This window comes from Pelophylax lessonae, assembly GCF_965119305.1.
Source record: "Pelophylax lessonae genome assembly, chromosome: 5".
NCBI classification, from domain to species: Eukaryota; Metazoa; Chordata; class Amphibia; order Anura; family Ranidae; genus Pelophylax; species Pelophylax lessonae.
The window spans coordinates 196,958,199-196,972,875 of NC_138772.1; the positions used below are offsets into that span (position 1 = coordinate 196,958,199).

The 14,677-nt window shown below is 41.1% G+C and overlaps 1 protein-coding gene across 1 annotated transcript in view; it reads left to right on the plus strand.

The window, feature by feature from the left end:
* The window catches only part of VPS41 (VPS41 subunit of HOPS complex), a 493,288-nt gene that overhangs the window by 166,114 nt on the left and 312,497 nt on the right, over positions 1 to 14,677 (plus strand). The window contains exon 4 of the mRNA XM_082258639.1: positions 13,161 to 13,238. Within this exon, the coding sequence (XP_082114765.1) occupies positions 13,161 to 13,238 (78 nt within the window). The remainder of the gene's footprint in view (positions 1 to 13,160; positions 13,239 to 14,677) is intronic.

Below are 14,677 nucleotides of genomic sequence, written 5' to 3' on the forward strand. Positions count from 1 at the left end.
TACCAAACTGAGTTGGGAGTGTCACTTTAGGGGGGTATTGACCAGTGGGACAGCCCCCATGGGTGTGTCTATGCAAATGCTTTTAGTTCTTTTGACTAAGTCTTATGCCTAGCTACTCCTGTGGAGCGGAAGTCAATACCCAATAGTGATGACTTGGAGGAGGCGGTGACTGTCGGAGGACTCAGAGAAAGGATTTTTACAGGTAAGATTTTACAAAAATTCAGTTTTTACTCACTGAACTGCAACTCAATTTATAACATTTGTATCATGTGTTTTTTTCTGGATATTTGATATTCTCTCTATCATTTAAAATACACCTATGATACAAAATTATAGACCCTTAATTTCTTTGTAAGTGGACAAACTTTCAGAATCTGCAGGGAATCAAATAATTATTTTCCCCACTATATTAACAGATTTAAATTGTACATGACCAATTTTATTTGAAGAGGATTTTTTAAACCGTCTATTCTAGTTAAGTGCATCTTGTACGTAGTACATCAGTTTGTAATATAAATGGAAGCTTATATTTAATAAATAGCAACAATGTTAATGGAATACTAGGAAATGCATTACATTTTGTAGATGTAAACTGAATTTTGCCAAAGGCAAAAAGTCCTGCTACACTTCTCTCTGCTATACACGCTAAATTTTTCAGCATCCTTCCATTGTTGTAAAATGCTTCAGTACAGGCACATAACCTAGCATTTACCATAGCATCTTTATTTATTTTAAATTTTATCACAGTTTATAAAATACATTCTTTCATTTTCTTGTACTCACACAGGGTCTCTAGCGAGGTTATGTTTAAAATATTAAGGATGAGCCAGGGATTTGGACCCAAGACCTCAGTGCTGTATTGCATAGGTGCACTCCATAGGTGACTGTGTAGGCTGACAAAGGGGGAAAGAAACCTGTTGCAAATGTCAGTTGTGGTCCATGACTTGTATCAGCCAATTATAAATCCCCTTTTATTTGTCTCATATAGGTATATAAGAAATGGTGTGCGTGCCACTTTTTCCTGCATACAACTGATATGTTCTGCAGCTCAAGCCTAAATTGCCTAACCAAGCTTTATGGTCAATCTAGGTAAACCAAGTTGATGTACTGCCTTGATAAAAGTATTAAAACTGAACTTCAGACATGTCTGCAGGTTCCCACGAATCGCCGTACCTGTGAAAACAATTCTGGTGGTGCGGACCCACCCCCATTCACCACAGGGGAAGCTGATGCATGGGGCCAGCGGCCGTGATTGCTGCTGGGCTACTGTGATCGCTCCCTGGGGGTAGAGAACGACGGTCTGCTGATGTAAACACAGCAGACCGTTGTTCTATCAGTAATCAATACAGGGCTCCTGTGTTTCTCCTATTTAGAAACACAGGTCCCTGTGTTCATTACACAAGCCCATCCCCCTCACAGAAATCACCCCCTAGGCTGACATTTAACCCTCTGATCTCACCCCTGGTTGTTAACCCCTTCCCTGCCAGTGTCATTACTACAGTAACAATGCATATTTTTAGCACTGATTACTGTAGTAATGTCACTGGTCCCCCCCAAAAATGTCAGTTAGGGGTCCAATATGTCCGCCGCAATGCCGCAGTCCTACCTAAAATTGCAGATCGCTGCCATTACTAGTAAAAAAAAAAAATGACATAAATCTTTTCCATAGTTTGTAGACGCGATAACTTTTGCGCAAACCAATCAAAGTATAGGGTTGTTCTGGTTTATCAGTCAGGAGTAATGTACAAAATGTCAGTAACCAATCATTCACTGATTTCACTGTTGTAAACAAAATTAGGATTGGTTCCTAAAGTTTGCCTGGTATGAAAGCTAATCTCTGAGAAACTGAGCTTTCCCCACTACCATTACCTCCATCCCCTTCTAAATAATTGCTGGGTTACAAAGTAAAAAAAAAAAAAGTTACCATCTGGCGGTAGGGAGGTGGTTAAAGGCTAAGTTCACCTTTGGAACATATTACATATTCCACCCATCATAAAGGTGAAACATGCAACATGTTCCAGTGTCTGCCGCCTTTCCCTCCTGATCCCCCTCCATGGGACAGCGGGCGGGACGCCTTTCCCCGCACCTGCTGTTTAGAATTTGAAAACTGTTTTCATGTGAATGAATGCCTACAAGCACCACCAGTCATTGCGGCTGATGGCTTGTTGTTCTCAATGAACGTCCTCGTAGTCCATTGATCTTCCTGCTCTCGGGTACCTGTCTGCCTATACAATGTATGGCCAGACAACTATCCTCTGCGGATGGCGGGTGCAATGCTCTGAAGGCCCCTTTGAAAAAAATAAATAAATAAATGCATATCTTTTTTACAAGCCAAAAAATGTGCTTTTGTTATTTTTTTTAAAAGGTGAACTTATCATTTAACCACTTGCCTGCCAGGCACTTTCATCCCCCATCCTGCCCAGGCCAGTTTTCTGCTTTCAGCGCTTTCACACTTTGAATGACAATTGCGTGGTCATGCAACACTGTTGCGTGGTCATGCAACACTAAATGAAATGTTTAGCATTTTTTTCACATAAAAAAAGATTTCTTTTGGTGGTATTTAATCACTGCTGGGTTTTTCATTTGTTTGCTAAAAATGTCGCACATTTAAAGAAAACAGTTTTTCTTAGTTTCTTTTAGTAAATTTTGTAAATAGGTAATTTTTCTCCTTCAGTGATGTGTGCTGAGGGGCACTGATAAGGTGGCACTAATATGCCTCACTGATATGCGACACTGATAGGTGGCACTGGTGGGCAATGATGGATGGCACTGATCGGCTCTGATGGGTGGCACTGATGGGCAGGCCACTGACTGGTGTCACAGGGCACTGGTTGATGTCACTGATGGGCACTGATTGGTATCACTGATGGGCACTGCTGGGGTTGTACTGTAATCAGGGCATTGATGATCAGTATCCTGATTACCTGTACAGGTCTCCCCTGAAAAGAGATGCCGCTGATCGGCTCTCCTTGCCACTCACTCTGTCAGTGTGAGGGGAGGAGAGCCAATAAACGGCACATTCTTGTTTATTGTAATTGGACACAGCCGATCACATGGGTAAAGACCCAATGGCGCGCCATCGGCTCTTCCCCGAGATTGGGGTTGCACTATGCCCTAGGAACATGGCGTAGCCTCAATCGCTATGCTGCATGCCGGTTCTGGGGCGCCATCATATGACGGCATCTCAGAACAAGAGTACATCCTGCCCGCCCTAATTTTACTATACAATGGGCGGGAAGTGGTTAAGGTATTTACATATTCTTAACAAGCAGTATAAGAGCTTTAAAACAAGTAATCGCCAACCTTTCTAATGTACTGTACTGTGATGTAATTCATCTTCAAAGTTCTACATAGTTCACAACAGAGACGTTAAAGACTTTAAAGCAGGGGTCTTCAAACTATGACCCTCCAGTTGTTCAGGAACTACAACTCCCATCATGCCTAGTCATGCCTAGTCATGTCTGTGAATGTCAGAGTTTTACATTGCCTCATGGGATGTGTAGTTCTGCAACAGCTGAAGGGCCGAAGTTTGAAGATCCCTGCTTTAAAGTAACACTATTGGCACTTTTCCACTGCAAGTACCAGCTCGGCTCTACTCGGCTCTACTCGGCTCTACTCGGCCCTGCTTGGCCCTGTTTGCTTTTCCACTGCTGGTACCGCATGGTGTTGGAACAGTTCGGTACGGTACGGTATGGTTTGCTTTTCCACTAAAGTAGTACTAAAGTTAAGTGGGTGGGATAACAACGGGGTGGGTGGGATTCTCTGATCAATCAGTGGCTAGTAGTGACTGCATGCAAAGGATTGTGGGATATGGTACCGGTTATGGTACCTCTTGGAACCACAATCGAGTAGGTACTGTTTTTGAGAGCCGTACCGTTCGGTTCCATGCAGTGGAAAAGCGCCGCTGTACCGTACCGAACCGTTCCTACACCATACACCATACCATGCGGTACCAGCAGTGGAAAAGCACAAAAGCGAGTTGAACCATTCGGTTCCATGCAGTGGAAAAGCGCCATAAGGCCCCTTTCACACTTGTGCGACCTAAAAGTCGTGCAATTTTACCGCAATTTTTTTGCCGTGATTTTGATGCAATTTTGACTTGAAGTAATGCCTATGTCTATGGACCTCAAAACGCATCAAAGTTGGACCAAAGTAGTGCAGGGACGATTTTGAACTTGTTGCAATTTAAAGTCACACAGATATGAAAAGTACTCATTGGAAATCATGGAGTTTGACTTTTCATGTGACTTTGCAATCCCAAGTCGCAGGACAAGTTGCACAAGTGTGAAAAGGGCCTTTTCTTTTTTTAATATCAAAATAATAAACGTGTTAAACTTGCTATATGCAATGGTATTGCACAGAGCAGCCCGATCCTCTTCTTCTGAGGTCCTCCTCCTTCAGCGAGGGCCCCAACTCTTTCCATGGGGGCATTTGTGCAGGCTTGCTTCCAAGCTGCCCTGTCTGTCCCCCCTTAAAGTTACCTGAGCCCGATCCAGCAATGTGCCCATGAGCAGCGGCCTGTGCCGTTGCCTCCCTCCTCACTGGGCATATTGCTAGCAGAGGTTCCTACTGCTATCAATCAAATTCTGTGAAGGAGGTTGGGGGGGGGGGGGGGGGGCTGAGCTGCCCGGTCTGTGTCAATAAACGCTATTAAGTGCATGGAGCCTAATGCTTAGTATACACATTGAGATTATCAAACTAATAATCTATTTTTTTTTCTTTTGCATGCTAATCTCGTATCAAAAAAAAACAACAGAGGTTATTTATTTTTATTTATTTATTTCAGGTTCTTATATAGTGCTGTCAATTTACGCAGTGCTTTACATATACATTACACATTCACATCAGTCCCTGCCCTCAAGGAGCTTACAATCTAAGGTCCCTAACTCACATTCATGCACACATAGTAGGGACAATTTTTTTATACAGGATCCAATTAACCTACCAGCATGTCTTTGGAGCGTGGGAGGAAACCGGAGTACCCGGAGGAAACCCACACAGGCACAGGGAGAACATGCAAACTCCAGGCAGGTAGTGTCGTGGTTGGGATTCGAACCAGCAACCCTCTTGCTGCTAGGTGAAAGTGCTAACCACTGTGCCACCCATACTAAAGTTGCCAAAATTTCCGTACAACAGAAGAAAAATTTGGAAGTGATGAAGTATATCTGTATATTATAATGTATTTGTATTGTATTTTTGGACGACAACTGTATTAACCACTTCCTTACCGCTGAACATCATATGACGTCCTGGGCTTTAGGTGGGGATATCATTTTTTTCAGCCCTTGATTCCCTTCACCATTAGAACAATCATAGCAATTGATCGTTTTTACAGGCGGCCAGAGGGGACACCCATTAACCCCCTGCCACCCTCCGGTGCTTCTACCGGCTCGCCCGATACGATTGGTGAGCCGGGGAAGGAATCAGCCAGTGTTTTTTTTTTTTTTTTTTAAAAACACATTTTGAAAAATTTCTGCACAAATACTGTGTGACATAAAAAGTTGCAATGGCCGCCATTTTATTCCCTAGGGTCATATATAATGTTTGGGGGTTCCGAGTAATTTTCTAGCAAAAAAATTATGATTTTTACATGTAGCAGCGGAGTGCCAAAAATTGCGAGGCATGGAAGTGGATAAATCTAAAATCATATGATCTGGTATTGTGCGAGAACTTTTTGTGCTTGTCCCTTTGGATAATTCCAGATGAATTATTATGATCGGCTCTGGAAAGCTGTGTACCAACGATCAGATTATCGTATGATTGCTTTGAAAGCGGTATTTTTCATACGTTTTTCTGATTGTGTGCACAGGCCATTAAGGCTTTAGAACCACTTTAACAGCTTTGAAAGCACCTCCTTTGTGCTTACGTTAGAATGTTGGCAGGCCACCAAGATTCTGCTTGCATGGAAAATAAAGCAGAAAGATGTGATTTCAGTGCCTTTGTTTTAAACTTTGAAGATTCATTCCTCCACAATGCATTGAGCTACAGAGTTGAATGAGGGTCTGTTTTTAAAGTGCTTTTACTGCTTGTCCGGAAAATGGTAATAGTTTAATGTGCATAGTTTTGGGACAGGTTCACTTTAAGCTTCTGAACCCACAGCAACCAATCAATAAAGCTCAAAATCAGTATTCAAATATATTAGAACAATACAACATGATTATTTTCAGTGGAATAATACTATTTACATACATGCTTTTATCAATTCAGTAAGCTGATCATTGGCTGGAGGTAATTCTGAATTTAGAGTTGTCAAGTAGAAGCTGATAGCTCATCATGGGTAACTGCAATTTACACATTTGAATATACTATAATATATTCTAATCTATATTTGTATGCCTGCTGATAGCTGGCAGGAGACAATCTTGAATTTAGAATCCTTTCCCTTCACAGTAGCTTAAAATATTTTTAAATGTTGGCTCTTAATTTAAACTGTTTATTCTTTCCCTTATGTTGGTAATACTGTCTTCAAATTAGCATTATTTTTATGTTTGTGTTTACCCACTTACCCCTCTTATTTGAGCTGTAGAGCATCATATTTTCACCAGGCTGGCTGTCTGCCGTGGATGAATAATCGTCATGGCACCCGGTGCATTCAAGCAGGCCTGTGCTCTGGAATAGTCATACCTAGTTATGTCAGCACACCTGATGTTTTATTAACAACTATTGATTTTTTTACCCGGGGGACTTTGCTTTTTTTTCTTCTTGGAAAAAAAAGGGCAACCTTGCAGGAGAAAAAGCCAATGCAAGGTATGAATTGATAATGAACAGCTTGCTCACATTTTATTTTATTATGATGATTATAGTTATATTTTATATCTATGATATTATTTTTTTTATATATATAATGGGTATCTAACCATTTCTGCACTAAAAAGCTATTCCATTTCTACTGTATATGTGCAGTGCTGTCTTTTTTCTAAAGGTCATTTATTTATATATGTTTGAGACACTGCTAGCAGTTTTGTAGAATTGAGCATTTCATTATAGATGGCAATGAACCATGCTTGAAACCAGTGAATTAAATATAATCTGTGAGGATCGGCAATAGGTGTTTCTAGATTTAAAGAATTTACAAGTAAAGATTTTTTTTTTTTTTTTGTATACCAAAAAGCACATTGACTAGACTTGTAATGCACTCACATTCTGTAGTTGATTTTATTATTTTTTTTTTTTTTCATTAAAATAAGGCTTTCATATTTAAATATCATAGCTAGAACAATACACTGGAGTCAATGTATTTTGGACTTAAATTTACATAAACTGAGTGATTTAGTTTTAGTTGTGTTGACTTTATTTTTGCAATTATGTGCAAGAAAAACTATATTCATTTTAATACCCTTGCACATGATTTCAGAGTGAACAGAGATTAAGGCTACATGTACACTAGCCTGTCCTGACCGCAGCCACGGAAAAACGCAAACTGCGTTTTATCGCTATTTTTGCCACGGTTTGCATTTTCCCATGGCCTGCGATTTAAAATGTTCCTATCCTGAATGTATTTCTTGTGCGTTCAGGAGAGGGAGGTTTAACCTCACCTAAATGCAGAAGCTCCTAACCTCTGCTAAAAGCCTATGTGTACATGGACATGTATGCTTTTTTTTCCATAATAATAATGCCAAAATATCCTAATCTCAAGTTTAGGAGCTGACAGTGTACATGAAGCCTTTATTCACTAAATTAAAGCAGAGCTCCAGGCTTAAAAAAAAAAAAGGAAAAGTCAGCAAACACTTACCTGCCCTTGGATCTGGGGATGTCCTCACCCAAGCCGATTCTTCAATTGGCTTCGGGTGCAGGTGTCGGCACCTGAACTAAGGATAATAGGAAGTGAAGGCTTTCAGCTCAACAGACGCTTGCCTACTGCGCATGTTCGAGCCGTGCTGCACCTTGTGAATGGTCCTGTAGGCTTCCGGGACCTGTGGCGTGTCCCAAAAGACTGCGGGGGAAGGGGGGGAGTTACACCGCAGTAATCTGGGCCAGAAGTGGGAGCAGGTACCCGTCAATTTCAGGTACCCACTCCCCCTCCCCTTGAAAAGTGCTAAATGTAGCAGTGAAGGGGATAGGGTGCAAACAAGCAGAGCTTCCCCTTTTGGATGGGGCTCTGCTTTAATGAAAATTTACTTTAGCAAAATGAATAATCACTTTTAAAAGTGAAGCCTCTGCTCCTTCTGAGGAAACTAACCCCAATATGTTTGAGCTGCTCACCCAAATCAGAGTCCTAAAGTAGAACATTAGGATTGCACATCTTGTTTCTCTAAAGCTGATCAAAAAGGAAAGTAATACTGTTCTTGAATTTCTAGCTCTTTGATCGTTTTTGCCTAATTAGAATCATGGTGTTTCACTGCAGGGGCAACATCACCATCCTTCAGGCAGGATCCTGGGTAATTCTAATTAGCCCAGATCTCGGAGAAGGATATGGACTACTCCTATTTGTTTTTTTTTTTTTGGCGTTTTAAAATGTGGGAGGAAGGTCCCACTAAATAGGTGGGCCGTGCATGGTATTTTACACACTAATTCGCAAATTAAATTATAACATTCCACAATGTTGGACACTGACTTTCAACCTGGAATTAAACTATGCTGTACGTTAACCACTTGCCAACTACCCTATAGCAGATATACTGCTACAGGGTGGCTGATGTGCGCAGGATCATGTGTGTGTGTGTGTATATATATATATTATATATATATATATATATATATATATATACATGATCCTGCGCTTCCAAGTAGCAGGCGTGAATACCCGCTCGCTCCCGCTGTGATTATACGCAGTGGGAGGCGATCAGCGGGTACTGTGAACTCGATGCACCCGCCGATCATTTGGTACATGTAAACAAGACAGATTGCAGTTCTGTCAGTAGGCAAGGCTTTGGTCCTGTGTTCCTGCAAAGCAGGGACAAGGATCCAGGTCTTCCCTTAGAAAAAGCACCTCCCATACTGTACAAAAACACAGGCTTAGGCACACAGTTAACCTTTTGATCGCCCCTTATGTTAACACCTTCCCAGCCAGTATGATTAGTTCAGTGACAGTGCATATTTTTTAGCACTGATCACTGTATTAGTGTCACTGGTTCCCAAAAATGTATCAAAAGTTTCAGTTAGTGTCCGATTTGCTGGCTGCAATATCGCAGTCCCGCAATAAGTCGCTGCCATTACTCTTAAAAAATTAATTAAAGTTCATAAACATGTTTTATTTGCGTATTTTTAAAGGTTCTTGCGGTTAAACTAAGGAAGCTTAGACTTCTGTAGTGTATCAATGCCTTTACTAAACAGAAAAACCCATTCAAATGAGAAACATACTTAGCCAACTCCTTTGCAACAGACATCCACTGACTATCTCTGACCTAGGTAGGAAGGGTGCACACCTTCTCCTCCTTGACATTAGAGACCTTTGTTGCAGCCTTACTCTTCCAAAACAGTGTACGCAACATTTTTCCTCAGCACAAGGAACAAAACCCACCACAGAAAAATATGTCTACTTTAGTAAAGCTTTAGCGCAATCCCGGACGAGCCCCCAAATGTTTTACTTGCGTCTTTTTAAATGTTCTTGCAGTAAAACCAAGGAAGCTTAGACTTGTAGTGTATCAATGCTTTTACTAAACAGAAAAGCCCCACATACAACTGAACAACTTACAAAATATGCCAACGACATGCACAAGCCAATTATCCTTTCTAGCAAAATAAGAATGTACAATATGTATTCAATAAGTAAACTTAACAGTTCTTCAAATTAGAGATGGAATTAAGATGTAATGTCCTTGGTCAAAGTTCAACTCAAAACTTCTCCAAAGTCCTCCAGCTTGAAGCAGCAATGTCTTGCCTCTTTGTCTTCCAAAACATAACTCCTTTGTCTCACCACATGCTTATTTCAAAACCTAATCCCCTCCCCCTATGCTGCTCTACCTCATATACTGTAAAGCTCTTCCTCTAAAACCATTTGCATATCAATAGGGGGGGCCCTAGATTTTTAAAACACATGGCCTCAAAAATCGAAGTATGCTATACTAACTAACATATACATATACTAAAAAATCACCTAAATCCATAGCAACACATCATATCCCATAGTTTGTAGACGCTATAACGTTTCTGCAAACCAACCAATATATTATTGATTATTATGATTGGGATTTGTTTTTCACTCCACAGATTTTCCCTTGTATTATTTTTTTCTGTCACTAGATGTACTCAGTCTGATAGCCAGCATAATTTAACCCACTTCCCCTGAGCCCACGTCAACCTGCCTGTGAAAGGAAAACCAGCTCAGTTCTGAGCGCATTACTCTTTCATCCTGCGTTATCTTTTGATCAGCATGTAAGTGGGTTCTTGTGCTGGCATTTTCTAATGCCCAGTGTGCACAAGGCCTTAGTCTTTATTCAAATTATAACTTTTTATGAAAACTTTCCTCAAAGCATGTAACTATAGGCCGGGTAACTATAGGCCGGTCAGCTTAACATCAGTAGTCTGCAAGATTTTGAAGGGGATGTTAAGGGACCACATGCAAGACTTTAGTAATGGTATTATTAGTAGTAATTAGCATGGATTCATGAAAAATTGTTCTTGCCAAACCAATCTATTAACCTTCTATGATGAAGTGAGCTGCCACGTAGATAAAGGTAAGCCTGTGGATGTGGTGTACCTGGACTTCGCAAAGGCCTTTGACACCGTTCCCCACAAACGCTTACTGTTCAAACTAAGGAAGGTAGGTATGGACCATAAGGTGAGTACCTGGATAGAGAACTGGCTCCAGGGGAGGTTGCAAAGGGTGGTGATTAATGGGGAGTACTCAGATTGGGCGGGTGTGGAAAGCGGGGTGCCCCAGGGTTCTGTCATGGGGCCAATCCTGTTTAATTTACTCATAAATGATCTAGAGGAGGGGATATCGAGTAAAATCTCAGTATTTGCGGATGATACTAAACTAAGCAGGCCAATATCTTCTGGGCAGGATGTGGAAACCTTACAAGCGGACCTGAACAAAATTATGGGGTGGGCAACTACATGGCAGATGAGGTTTAATGTTGAAAAATGTAAAGTAATGCACCTGGGTGCCAGAAACCAGAAAGCAAGCTACTCATTGGGGGGGACCTCTGGGTGAGTCTAGGATGGAAAAGGACCTGGGGGTACTGGTAGACAACAGGCTTGGCAGTGGCATGCAATGCCAAGCCGCTGAAAGCAAAGCCAACAGAATACCGGGATGTATAAAAAAGGTGATTCACTCCAGAAATAAAGAGATTATTCTCCCACTCTACAAGACTCTGGTCCAGCCACATCTGGAGTATGCTGTCCAGTTCTGGGCACCGGTCCTCAGGAAGGATGTGCTGGAACTGGAGAAAGTCCAGAGAAGGGCAACAAAAATAATTAGGGGAATGGAGGACATCAGCTATGAGGAAAGACTACTAGCACTGAACTTATTCTCTCTGGAGAAGAGACGCTTGAGGGGGGATATGATATCAATGTACAAATATTGTACTGGCAACCTTAGCATATGGAAAAAACTATTCAGAGAAAGAAAATACAATAAGACACGTGGCCACTCACTAAAACTAGAGGAAAGGCGGTTTAACGTTAAAGTACGCAGGGGGTTCTTCACTGTGAGAGCAGTAAAGATGTGGAATTCTCTTCTGCAAACAGTGATATCAGCAGGGAGCATTGATGGTTTCAAAAAACTATTAGATGGGCACCTTAAAGACCGCAACATACAGGGGTATACAATGTACGGTTAACAGCAAACACACACACACACATCATAGGTTGAACTGCATGGACTGATGTCTTTTTTCAACCTCACTAACTATGTAACTATGTAACATGTTTTTAGCCACCTTATTGCCCCCTACTCTATTTTCAGGGCCAATTCACAACATGTGCATAGGGCTGCTAGTCCGGGTACAATACCAAGCTGAAATGTATTGTTTTTCAGTGCTTTACATTGGTGTGCACTTTTAAAAAATGGAACATGTGACGACATGCTTGCAAAGCATAACAGTGTGCTGCTATTCTGGAATGGTAAAATGTATTTTGGCTCCTTCTGTAAACACAAACCCTGCACATCAATGTATTTGCATTGTGTTAAAAAAAATGGATAATGATGCATTTCGACATAATTACATTTAAACTCACGTTGGGCCCCTTTTACACCAGCAGGCCGATCTGGTCCGCCTGTCCATGTTTCAGGCGGACCTGATCTGGCCACCCATTGTCCTCTATGGGGCGGCGGATTTCAGTGGACAAATGTCCCATTAGTTTTCACTAGAAGTCATTTGGTTTTTGGATTCCTATGATTGTCAGCTCTGTCTAACGGCCAAAATGTGACATATTTTCCTGAAATACTTCAATCAGAGACTATACTGCATCTTGGCCACCAGATGGCAGTGACCTTCATAGGAGGTCACAGCAGTAGAGAAAATACAGAAAAAAATTGTGCAGTTTGGTTGAATGCTCGTGACATGGAAATGGATTTTTGCTTATCTATTTAAATTACACCAAAAATTTTTGGACATTAAATTAGATTTGCAACCATATTTCGTGCAATTTTTAGGCTCACTTAACACTAGTGTGATTTTTTAGATGTGACTTGAGTTGCGGAGAATCACATGACAATAGAAATAACATTATTTTCAGTGGTTCCTGTTTACATCAATGCTCCGCACGGTGCGATTTTGGAAAAGGTACCTGTACTACGGTCATGCAATTCCAGCATGATTTTTGCCCCATAGAATGTGCAAACCACTTCACAGTAGCATTAAAGTTGCATTACATAATCGCACTGAACGTCAGATCAAAATGGGATCGCAGCGGTGTGAACCTAGCCCAAACTCTAATTTATGTATGTTTGTTCCCATTAGGTTATTTAAAGATAACATTGTGAATTGTATAGCTCACTACTACCAGGCTTACAATGTGTTAGCTGGACAGCATCCATCATTATTATAATGTTTCCAGAACACTGCATTCACTTTGCTCTTTTAATGGTTTTCCAGCAGGCAATGTTTAAACAAGTAACAAGGCGTTGTATGTCTAATAGATGATGTTATGGTAATATGACTCAACAGCATCTAATGATGATTTAGATGCTGCATCCTTTCCACCGTTTGGGGGGGGGGGGGGGGGTGTAAAAAACAACAGTAGCAATGATAACTCTTTTATTCTCTCTTTTTTAGTTCCTGGCCTTGGGGACTCACAATGGGAAGGTTTATTTGCTGGATATCCAAGGAAACATGACTCAGAAGTTTGATATTGTAAGTATTCCATAAAAAGTGTATGTATAGAGTAGGATTTACAAGAATCCTCTTCTGGGTCTATAGGGCTCTTTCGGAAGGGCTTCTCCTATCCCAGTTTTGCCTTTAGGCTCCATTCACACCTGGGCGTTTTTGTTTCAGGCGTTTTTTCAGGCGTTTTTTTGTGCAGGCGTTTTTAGATTGAATAGAGAACAATGGAAAACACCTGTAATCTGCCCAAAAAGAAGCTCATGTACTTTTTTGAGCATTGGGCGTTTTGCTTCAGGCGTTAAAATGCTCAGATGTGAACAGGGGCCATTTAAATGAATGGGATTTTACTTGTTGGGCGTTTTGGAAACGTTTTTTTTTGAGCGTTTTTGGAGCTGAAAACGCCCAGGTGTGAATGGAGCCTTACTGCTGCTTGAATCTTTCATAATCAAAATGAATGAAAATGCAGATTTGTCACATGCAGTGTTCATTTTGTCAACGAAAACATTTTCGTCATAGTTTTCATCAGCTTCATATTTTCAGTGACAAAAGGTAAACAAAAATACAATTTAAATTGGGTCAATTGACCAAAACTGAGGAACATCAATTCCAATTTTCATTTAGTCAACTAAAATCAAATGGGTTTAGTTAAAGTGGAGTTCCACCCTAATTTTATACTTACCTCCATCTTCTCGCTCCAGGTCACCTGAAAAACAAATGGATAATCGCAATTTTTTTTTTTTTACTTACCTTGTAGAGAAAATATACTCACCCTACTTCCTTCTTCCTCCCCTCGGCAGCCACGGCGATTCGTCACTCCCTGGCTTTTGCAATGATTCCTGGGAGCTGAACGTCATCGCTCCCAGGAATCATTGCGCCTGCACCCGCCCCGACGTCAGTTCTCCGGCGCGCATGCGTCATTCCCTTCTAAACAGCTTCTGGGCATGCCCAGAAGCTGTGAAGGGATGACGCGCGCGCACCAGAAGTGACGGCGGGGCCGGCGAAGGCGCATTCTGGGACAGAAGAAGAAGGAAGAGGACGCCGAAGAGGATCGCGCTGGCTTCAAGCTGCCCACACCTGAGATAGCAGCGCTGGAGAATACTTTTTCAAGGTAAGTATTTCTCCTAAAAGGTAAGTGCAACCGGGACAGATCAGAGGCTAGCCATTGTGGAATGTACTAGCCCTGACTGTCCCGGAGGTATTTTTTTTTTTTTTAAAAAGTATCCCCTGGGTGGAACTCCACTTTAAATTATCATGTATTATTTAAGCATTTCTCTAGAATTTTCAAACTCCTTATTTACTCCTGGAGTAAAAACCTAATAACATGTTATTATTTATGGTATTACGGTTTGAACATGCACTACAGACACAGATTTAGCCATTGCGATATATAAGGTTTTTTTTAAATCCAAGTTTTATAAACAAACAAAAATATCACTTTTTGACAAACAGAAGTCCAACTTTAATATATA